This window comes from Bubalus kerabau, chromosome 4, assembly GCF_029407905.1.
Source record: "Bubalus kerabau isolate K-KA32 ecotype Philippines breed swamp buffalo chromosome 4, PCC_UOA_SB_1v2, whole genome shotgun sequence".
NCBI classification, from domain to species: domain Eukaryota; kingdom Metazoa; phylum Chordata; class Mammalia; order Artiodactyla; family Bovidae; genus Bubalus; species Bubalus kerabau.
In genome coordinates, this window is record NC_073627.1 from 110,909,403 (window position 1) to 110,920,348 (window position 10,946).

The 10,946-nt window shown below is 44.9% G+C and overlaps 1 protein-coding gene across 1 annotated transcript in view; it reads left to right on the forward strand.

The window, feature by feature from the left end:
* Nucleotides 1-10,456, forward strand: part of ENTREP1 (endosomal transmembrane epsin interactor 1) — a 74,224-nt gene extending 63,768 nt beyond the window's left edge. Inside the window, exons 7-11 of the mRNA XM_055578277.1 lie at nucleotides 1,129-1,258; nucleotides 1,431-1,509; nucleotides 3,448-3,600; nucleotides 5,836-6,128; nucleotides 9,589-10,456. Of these exons, the coding sequence (XP_055434252.1) occupies nucleotides 1,129-1,258; nucleotides 1,431-1,509; nucleotides 3,448-3,600; nucleotides 5,836-6,128; nucleotides 9,589-9,792 (859 nt within the window). The 3' untranslated portion in view covers nucleotides 9,793-10,456. The remainder of the gene's footprint in view (nucleotides 1-1,128; nucleotides 1,259-1,430; nucleotides 1,510-3,447; nucleotides 3,601-5,835; nucleotides 6,129-9,588) is intronic.
* The last annotated feature ends 490 nt before the right edge of the window (nucleotides 10,457-10,946 follow it).

The window sequence follows — 10,946 nt, forward strand, 5'->3', positions numbered from 1 at the left end:
GGTCTAGTTAACATTCATCACTGCATATAATTACAAGTTTTTGTTTCTTGTAATGAAAACTTTTAAGACCTACTCTTATAGCAACTATCAAGTATACCATGCAGTATTATTGACTCTGATCACCATGCCTTGAATTACATCCCCAGGACTTATTTACATGTTTTATAACTGGATGTTTTATCACAATGTATAAACTTTCATGTATTTTTAACTGTTATTTTCAAATTTAGGTTTTTTGTTATCTAGACAATTTGTATGTGTGTGTGTGTTTGTGTAATTTTCTATGAATGCTGGCAGAAAATCTTGTGCATTTTTGGTTTTAGTTTTTTGATCTCAAAGGACAAAAGGCATAGCACCTAGCATGTAGCAAGCACTCCATCAGTGTTTGTTGAATGCCCACTTTTAGGAAGAGACAGTGATTCCTTTAGTGGCATGCTACTTTTTCTCTGAGCTATGACATAATTTAATTTTTTTGTGTGTGTGTTCATTGTTTCAAGTATTTATTTAACAAGTAGTGAGTTTCTACCATTAATCGGACATTAGGAAAACACAGGCAAGAAACTTTTGTCATGTACTAATGTAAAAAAAAGAAAAAAACTAAATAATTGAGTTCCCCTGAATCCTTAGTTTTTTTTTGTAATTGAGATGAAATTCATATAACATGAAATTAACCATTTGGAAGAATACAATTCAATGGCATTTAGTACATTCACAGTATGGTGTAACCATCAGCTCCATCTAGTTCTAAAGCATTTTCATCACCTACAAGGAGACCCTGTATCCATTAAGCTGTCACCTCCTTTCTCTCCTTTCCCCAATCCCCTGGGCAACCACGAATTTGCTTTCTCTTTCTTATGGATTGCTGTTTGCTTTTTGACTAATGGATTTAAAAGGAATGATGGTATTACATTTTCTATATTGTCCCTTGCCTAAGAATTCCGGGCACTCCATCAGAGAGCAGCTTAGTTGATTATTCTCCTGCTCCTGGACCAGGAGGTTGTAGCATGGAGGGGTGAGGGGTTTTTCCCATTGTCAGTGGGTAATGCTGCAGAGTCAACTGCCAGTGTCTAGAGCCACCACCATCAACTAGGCAAAACAAGCTTTCTGATGCCAAGATGCTCTTCCTAGGATGGTTGGTCCTGATGTTATTCCCCTGCCACATATCTATGGAGCACGAATCAAAGGAGTGGAAGTGTTCTGTCCTCTGGACCCCCCACCTCCCTATGAAGCTGTGGTGAGCCAGGCAGACCAGCAGCAGGTACTGCCCATGGAGTTTCTCTTTGGTACATTGATGGCAAGTAGGAAAAACAGCTGCAGAGAACAGGGTGGGAGAGGGACCATGTCTTGTCGATGTTTGTAAGAAGTTCACTTTACTCCAGATGATAGTTGAGTTGAATATCAACAAATAACCCTTTTCCCCTGTGATGCAGGGATCTTCATTCCAAATACCAGAAGGACCAGAAGTTGCCACCAGCCCATTGGAGCCGATCTGCATGCCAGGGATTCAAGGTAATAAATACATTATTGCTGCCCAGACTCATGATTCAGTAGATTAAGAATGATATTAATAATGATCCATATGATATTTTGTTGGAGGTCAGATATTCTTGGAGCAGATGGTTCAAGCTACATTATTTTTTCCAAATGTAAAAGCGTTATCAACTCCTTAGGGCTTACAAGTAGGAGATAATATATGAACAGAAATAAAGATATCGTTAGAATCTTTTATGAATAACCAGGCTGTTTTCAGAAATGGATTTCAGAGTTTAATTTGGCATTCTTTTTTTTTTTTTAATTTTTATCTATTTTTTTTTTAAACACTCAAAACATTTTGTATTGGGGTACAGCCAATTAACAATGTTTTGATAGTTTCAGGTGAACAGCGAAGGGACTCAGCCATTCATATACGTGTATCCTTTCTCCCCCGAATCCCCCTCCCACAAAGGCTGGCACATAACACTGAGCAGAGTTCCATGTGCTATACAATAGGTCTTTGTTGGTTATCCATTTTATTACTATTTTTTAAAATATAAATTTATTTATTTTAATTGGAGGTTAATTACTTTACAATATTGTATTGGTTTTGCCATACATCAACATGAATCTGCCACAGGTTTACACGTGTTCCCCATCCTGAACCCCCCTCCCACCTCCCTCCCCGTACCATTTTAAATTCAGCAGTATGTACATGACCTTCCCAAAGTCCCTAGCTATCCCTTCCCCGCTCACAACGTAAATTTGTTTTCTAAGTCAATGAGTCTATTTCTGTTTTGTGATGAAGTTCATTTGTATCATTTCTTTTTTGATTCCACATAGAAGGGATGGCATATGCTATTTCTCCTTCTCTGTCTGACTTACTTCACTCAGTGTGACACTCTCTAGGTACATAATTTGGAATTCTTTTATTTTCTGATCTAAGATTTTTTTTATCCTGTTAAGATAGGATGAGCTGTTTTAAAGGGACAAAGAGAGTTTTGTCTATGGCGGAATGATTCGCTCAGTTGTAACCCAGGACCCAGGTCATGCTGCTTTCGCATGTACTGAGTGCCAGTTCCCAATCCTCCATTAAATACTAGAGTCAGTTTACATTTATCCTTGTAGCTTAAGGGCACATTGTTACCGCTTTCTCTCTTTGGAGAGGTTTTAAATGGCCCAGAGAATTGTTCACAGGATAAAATTGCAGATGGTGATAAATAATGGATTAACTCTTAGCTATTTTAGACAGAGGTGATTTTTCAGCAGCAACATTTGGAATAGGTTTCTGCTCTGTTCACCTTCCATCTTAAGTAGAATTATGAGGCAGGGTTCTGTTTGCTAAGTATGTTTTTAATCCTTCCATTTCTTAAAAAAAAGGTTTCCCAGAGTACTACTCGGGCTCACAAATGATGGGATTTTATTTTCCTGAGCAGCAGTCCATCCAATTTCAGAGTGCTTTGACTGATTCGTTTAATGGCCACTAGCTCTTTAACCTGGCTTCCCAGGAGTTTCACAGCCCAGTCCCCAGACTCTTCCCCTGCCTGCATTTGGCCTGAAGCCCCAGGGCAGCCATCTCACCTGTACACCTCACCTGCACAGGTGTTCCCTTCCACCTAATCTAGCTCAACCTGAATAGTCAGAAAGGGGGAATGGCAGGGACCTTTCCAGTGCCACACCAGCATGCTTCACTGCAGAAGATTCTAAGCACCTTTTTAGGCATTGCTTGTTTTTCTGCTCTTGGCTCTAAAGTTTTTTGTTTGTTTGTTTTAGGTGTGGAAGGGTAGTGTGGGGAGGCAGCATTTCCCATAGTGCTGCCCAATAAAAATGTTCTGGGCCCACCGCCTAAGTAAATACCATTAACTGGACTACCCTTGTCCCAGCAGATTGGGGCTCACAGGTGTTTCCTGCCCAACATTTTAAAGGCTCTAGCTGGTGAAATAATCTGTTTCTTCTCTTAAAAAAAAAAATCAGGTGAGGATATTCCTGCCACACCTGGAGAAGAAAGCGCATCCATACCAACTCCCAACACAAACCAGCTGTGTCCGGCGAGGAGCTGGAGAGCCCTCCGACCCCTGAGGACAAGATCCAAGAGTGATCCTGTGCTACATCATTCTGCCGAGAGAGGTGATACCATCCCCCAGGCTCTCCGCAGGGCACTGTGCATACTTGCCCACAGGTGCTGAGTGGCTCTGGCCGCCCAACGCTCTATAGTTCAAGACAAAGCTTGGAGGGGGGCTAAGAGGTCTTGGCAAAATAGCAAATTCTGCATGCATCTTAGGGATAGATATCTACCACATCTTTTCCGGCTGGTAGGAATTTTTCTTGTCAAGTCAGTATCAAGCATTGGGTTGCATGTGATACCGTGTTGGTGCCACACGAAGAAGGCAGAGTGAAACGTAGGTCTGATTCCTTAGATGCTCAAGTCTCGTGGGAACTAAGATTCTCTCTCCAGGAAAAAGTCAAACGGGTGTTATTTTCCCCCCTTCTTCTATAATTTGACACTAATGATCTTTTTATTGTGTATGAGTAGATTGAATTATTTAAATCTGACCTTGCTCTAAGAACTTTGGATAGAGTGAAAGTCACACTCCATCTCTCTCCCTTTCTGTTTTCAGTTTGTGTATAGATGGTATTTGAAAAATTTTTAATTTTAATAATCAGAAATTTTTAAAAACTTGAAATAATCTTGAATCTTCTTTTCTAAATATATGACTACCTGAACATCTCCAAATACTTCTTCATTGTAGAAAATTATTTTAAAAAATAAGGAAAAAAAGGAAGAAAATGAAAATCTTCTGTAATCCCAGTAACAGAGGCTTCTTTCGGTGACCTGTGCTCTCTTCAAGCTCTGTGCAAATACAGCTTTGAAACCCTCTGGCCCTGCTCTGCCCTGGGCCCCATGTCACCCCTAGTTGGGTTCCGTCCCTCTGATAGCCTGTGTTGTTTGCCACAGCTCTGAACTGACCATGTGGGAGCCAGAGAGAACACTCCTCTTGTCTCTCCAGTGGCTTCTGAGCGGGGAGGAGGCCTGCCTGGGACTGAGCACCCTCTGCCCCACAGCAGGCCCTGGCAGCTCCCCAGACCCGTCTTCACCTTGGGGTCCTCTGCCCACCTGGCAAGCTGAGGACTCGAGATGGCCACCTGCAGTTTCCACAGGAGCTCGGCTGTCTGTGCAGCTTAGTCTGCACGTCTTTCTAGAACCTGCTCCCCCTCTGCAGCACTGCAGGGGCGAGGACGACACGTGTTTACCTGTTGGAGCCTCTGCGGTGGACGGGACCAGGTCGCCTTCAAGTGACAGTGCAGTGCCTGACTGTCTTGCTCACACATGAGTGTCTCTAGTGAGTGGTCCCGGAAGACTCCTGCCCTCTGTGTTGTGCGCGTGGCAGCCAAGGAAGATGGCTGCCATCCCCTGCTTGGAGCTCCTCACACCTTTCTCCAGAGGAAAAGGAATGCGCCCCTGCCTCTACCTGTTCTCCCAGCGCCTGCCTCCTTTCTTCCTTCAGTATCTAAATTGCTGCACATCAGACCCTCATAGACTGAAAATCTCCAGTGTCGCATACACTGAAGGCTGCTGGCTGGCTTATGAACACGTGGAGACCAGGCCTGACTTCGTTGCCCCCACCTGCCGGTGCAGTAATGTCCTGCCAGTTCATGTACCCTTGCTGAAGCAGGCAGTTGTGGACATTAGAGCCCGTGGTAGATTTCCCAGGCCTGCTGTGGACTTCCAGAATGATGTGTGCTGATCTGGATTTCTGCACTAGATTTGTCTTTCTGTAACAGTCAGCCGTCGCGCCGCCGCCAGCCATGCTGTGATGTCGATACTGTAAGTCAGGACAGTGCTCCCCAGGATGTTTAGGACAAAGGTACAGTCAGTGTGAGCAGAGCGGTCCATTCATCCCACAAGTCTCATCTCTCCTCGGTCCCTCTCTTTCAGTAGCTTCTTCATCCTACCCTGTGGAACGTTCTTCCTTTGGTCAACCATGTTTTTTTCTGCCTGTGCAAACCATCCCCATATATTGGTCATCACCCCATGAAACCATTGTTCCGTTACGATATGCATTCTGGATGCTCTTCTCTATCAGCTATGTTTACCCTAATGGTTATTTTTTTATGTGGCATAATAAAATATTTGGGAGACATGTCCTATTGAAGTTACACTTCAGGGAACAAGCTCGTGTCACAGTCGTTGGGTTTTTCTTTCTTTCCTCTTCCTTCTGCAAGAGGAAAAGCAAGACATGCATGACTGCTGGCACCTGTCACATGCTTTCCACATGGAGTTTCATGGTCTGTGCTGTTTCAGGTACAGATGTGTTCACAGGACTTGGCCAACAGGAACATGTTATTTGTCTCTGTCCACAGCCATCCCTGTGCTCAGCTGTGAGGCTGCGACTCAGACTGAGGGAAGACTGGACTTGGCTGCAGTGACCTTGAGGAGAAGGTTGAGATCCCGAGCTTCAAGATGCAGACCGAGGTCTTTGATAGATTACAAGTCTTACATGGACACCAAGCTGCTGGTGGCGAGGTTCCTGGAGCAGTCCTCCTGCACCATGACCCCGGACATCCATGAACTTGTAGAAAACATCAAATCTGTTCTGAAGTCTGATGAGGAGCACATGGAGGAAGCTATCACAAGTGCCAGTTTTCTAGAACAGGTAGTTTTATTATTGGTATCAGGCATAAGTCAGACAACTTGTTTCCATAGTAGCTGAAGCAGCTTCTCTGGTTTCCTGCCTAAGGCACAGGAAATCCATGGTCACCATTTCAAGGAAAATGGGCTGTATTAAGGGGTTAGGAGGTCTGGGGAGGGAGAGGAAGAAGCGGACCTGCTTTCTTTTCGGGAGTGGTGACTTTTCCACAGCCTTCTTGGCCCAAGAGAAGAGAAAACGATTTTCCTGGAAAATGGAAGCATGCCTGGAAAAAAAGAAAGGGAGCAGCGTAGGATGAAAGCAAGGGCTCTGTGGAGTGCAGAGTATGATCAACATTCCATTTCCTAAGTTGAAAGTTTCCCTTGATCTGGCATGTTTTTTCAGCCCTTTGACAATAATGGAAATACGTGAATTTTAATACTGACAAGATTCTGGGGGCTGAGATTACCTAAACTGATAGACTTAAAGGAATAAGCACCTTTTCCTTTGCAGGGATCAAAACACATAGCAATCCCCAAACAAGTTGCAGGTAAAAAGATAAAACTGGACCTGTAAATATCCCACTTGGGTGTCCAGTTTCTCATCTGGAAGGTGAAGGGTTGGAGTGGGTGGTCTGTACACCCGCATTTTTAAGTGAATGGGATTTGCCCCTGATGAGAAGTCAGAATGGTCACAACTTCCCTCACTTGTCTCTCTCAAAAGCAGTGTTTGCCTTTGGACATTTGCTCTGTCCTCTGTGTCTGGGGTGGCCATTGGAGACCTCAATGAATAGTGGCTCATAGGTGTTACTTGGCTGTGCCTGGGGGTGTTACATGCCCATCAAATACTTCTTTTTTATAGAATTTTATTTATTTCTTTTTGCCTGTTCTGGGTCTTTACTGTGTGTGGGCTTTCTCTGGTTGTATCAGAGGGGGCTGTTCTCTAGTTGTCGTGCTCGGGCATCTCACTGCGGAGGCTTCTGTTGTTGGGGAGTGTGCGTTCTAGGTCTCACGGGCTCTAGTAGTTTCTGCACGTGGGCTTCTGTGGTTGTGCTTCCTGGGCTCTAAAGCACAGGCTCAAGAGTTGTGGTGCACTGGCTTGGTTGCTCCAGGGCATGTGAGATCCTCCTGGATCTGAGACTGAGCCCGTTTCTCCTGCATTGGCAGGCGGAGTCTTTACCACTGAGCCACCAGGGAAGCCCCCAGATACTTCTTGAGTTGAGTTGGCCTGATTCTCAGGGTCATTGCCAGCTACTGTTTCCCTGGGTGTGTTTTTGAGGCAGAGTGAACAAATCCCCATCTCGCTTTCTTCTCTGTTCCTTTTCCCACCCCCTGGCCTCTTCTTACTGAAGCCAAATTCTGTGCTGTCTGTCAGGGAATGTGGGGAGTTGGAGAGCAGCTGTGTGAAGAGGAACATGAACCATGGACTCTCGTTTGCTTTCTAGAAAAATGGTCAACCAGTGGTCCTAGGTCAGCTCCAGCTGGTTGCCTGTGTAGAAGAGAGATTTCTGTGTGCATGTTCCTGGTCTACTCCAGATGCCACTCCCTGCCCTCTTCCTTGTGTTCAGCCCCAGTTGCCTGATAAACAGAAGCAGGTGTTCCGAGCTGCCAAGTTCTGGTGAGGTGAGAGCTAGAGCGTCTGTGGAGCTGTTGGTCTGGACTTTCTGCAAAGTCTTGCTTGATGGAAGATGGCTTTGAGGAGAAAGAACAGACACTGATAGCTTTTTTGATAGATTTTACTAATAGCTCAGCAGGTGCTATCACTATGAATGTTTGCTAGGTCTTTCTGCATAGACTGGGTCAAAGTTCAGGTACAAGGTTATTGTAATAGACTTTGTGCCACCTGCCGGGGCTTCCAGAACAGAACCCCAGTAGTCAGGTGTCATAAGGCCACACCAGTCCTTGGAGAGAAGGATGCAGGGACAAGGGGAAGGGAGCTTTTATTTCTGACTCTGCTCAGCTTTGCACATTTTCTCCTTCTCTAGTATTACTGAAACGTATTATTTTTTAAAGATTTTTTTTTTTTTGGATGTGGACCATTTTTAAAGTCTTTACTGAATTTGTTACAGTATTGCTTCTGTCGTTTATATTCTGCTTTTTTTGGCAAGGAGGTATGTGAGATCTTAGCTCCCTGACCAGAGATGAACCTGCACCCCCCGCATTGGAAGGTGAAATCTTAACCACTGGACCACCAGAAAGTCCCTGGAATGTGTTTTTATATAGCCATTTAAATTTTTACCACTATCAAAACCACTTGTCCTAACTTACCATGTAATAATAGTAGACAACCATGTAATACTAGTAGACATCTATGAATGTTAGAATTTTCTACTTAGTCAGGAAACAGCTATAGAGACAAATATAATTATAGAGTATTGGAAAAATTTAATGTCCCATATTTTGGGGGAATTAAACTTTTAATGACCTTAGAATCTCTAAATGGTGCAAACTAAATGACAAGTTATCCTGACGATTGTTCTGTGATATTAGATGGTAATAAAGCACTTGAGTTTTCTCCAAGGTGCTTACAGCAATGTGTCATACAGACATGACTGTGTAATTTTAAAAATTTGACGGTTCTCCCCTTATTAGTCTCAACTGGATCAGAGATTGCACATTTTTGCCTTTATATGGTATATTTAGAAGTTATATGTGTGCTACCTTGCAAAATAGATCTAGCAGTAGAAACACTCTTAAGAGTTATTAATAAATGGTTCTAGTTTTTAGGAGATTTATCATGTTTTTTATTGAAGTGTTATCAGATCAATTAGAAACATATTGGTTTAAGTTGACATAAACTTAACCAGACTAGTGGTTATAAAATTTGCAGGTTTAGCAGCATCACCTTGTGATACACTTTTAATGATACAGATGCCCACACCTGTTCCAGACTCCCCTGTCAGAACTGCCATGGGGGGAGCAGGGATTCTATGTTTCTGACAAGCTCCCCTCCTCTCCAGTGATGTGCAGACCCAGTGAGAATCACAGTGAAATTGGAACAAAAGGTGATAAGAAGAATGTTAAATATAAAGCAGGAAGTTGCAGTAGATAAGTCAATAAGTGTGGCAGGACTACTGGTGAAATAATAGAAAATTGGGGGAATTTCTTAGGAACTTCAGAAAAGAAGCAGTATGTTAAAAGACTCTTTGGAATTTCAAGTGGGTTCCACTTTGGGAAAACACCCTTTTCTCTTCCCCAAGGCAACTAAAATCATGTCCAACTCTTTGGGACACCATGGACTATAGCCCACTAGGCTTCTCTGTCTATGGGACTTCCAGGCAAGAATACTGGAGTGGGTTGCCATTTTCTTCTCCAGGGGATCTTCCCAATCCGGAGATCAAACCTGCATCTCCTGCTTGGCAGGCAGATTCTTTACCCCTGAGCCCCCTACCCCAAACTGAACATAACCTTGGTGGATATTGGAGGCAGGTCTGAGGACCACATCAGGTAAAGTTTAACCTCTTGTCACCCTGTTTATTCTCCCAAAGATCATGGCCCCGATGCAGCCCAGCACTGCCAGGGCCCTGGTACTGCCCTCGCGGAAACAGCCCGGCCTGCTGCACCTGCGGAGCTGCGGAGATCTGAGCACCTTCGTCCCCGCGGGGAGGCCCCCGGCCGAGAGGAGGCCCCGGCGAGCCGAGGCCGAGAGGCCACACAGCCTCATCGGCGTCATCCGAGAGACTGTCCTGTGAGGCTGCAGGGCCGGGGCTCCTGAGGAGCAGGAAGACAGGTGGGCTCTGGAAGGCAGGGAGTCTCTTGTGGGGACGGGTTCCCTGTCTGTTTCCTGACTGGGAGTTAGGGTGCCCTTCCGGCTTCTCCTCAGAAAGAGGGGGGCACTCCGGAGAACATTTATTCCTGCTCCTGGGCTCCCGGGTTCTCCTTTCTGCTGGCTGCAGGCCCTTGACGGACGAATGACAAGTTCTTCCGGCCCATTTATCTTTTGGATACACCGAGTGGGAGACTGAATGAAGCCCAAATCTCCTCTGCCTGGGTCCGCCCGGCTGTGGGCAGAAGTGGCTCAGGATTCGGTGCCTTGCTGTACCCCTCATGATTCTTTTCTGCACTGAGCTCTTGCCTTCTCTGGAAGGGCAGATGTGCTGGCTGCTATGTATTTGCTGCCAAGTGAGAGTGGAACTGGGCCAGAAGCAGGGTGATGGACCCCGATAGTCTGTGATCGTCAAGCCTCGTGTTAGATCACTTTCAAATCACATTCTCTTAGGGAAAACAGGAAACTTGTTTGGTGACAAATTTTGATGAAAGAAATTTGGGAGAGAATTCTTGTTGATTCCATTTATTCATGCTTGCAAAACTAGAGATAGCTAAGGTAGAACTGAGAATAAAAATGTTTACCTTGGACCTCCAGGCTCACTGTGTAATATTTGTTTATGTATAGGTGGCCAGGCCTTATCTTTATGATGGGTTTGGGACTTGGAGCAGGCAGGTGGGTAGGCCTGGGCAGGCCACCAAACCAGCTTAATCTCAAAAGCACCCAAGCTCCTTGGATAACAATGCTTCCTTCATCCATTCAGCCAGTGCTGGGCTTCATGGAGCTGCCTTCCCCTGGGGCCGTGAGCAAGAAATCAGTAAGGTGATTATAGGTTGAGGATTAGTGCCAAGAAGGAAGGAGGGTGTTAGAGAGGGCTTCTTTGAGGAATGACATTTGAGCTGGACTTGACTTTGAGGGTCAGGGAAGAGTGTTTGAGGTGCAGGGAACAGCCAGTGGAAGGACCCCCGGCGTTAGAGACCATGGTGACTGCAGCCCATAGCCTGGGGAGAGGCAGGAGGAGCTTCAGGCTGGATTTTTTGCTAACAGTGAGGTATGATGGAAGAGTTTGCAGCAGAAGAG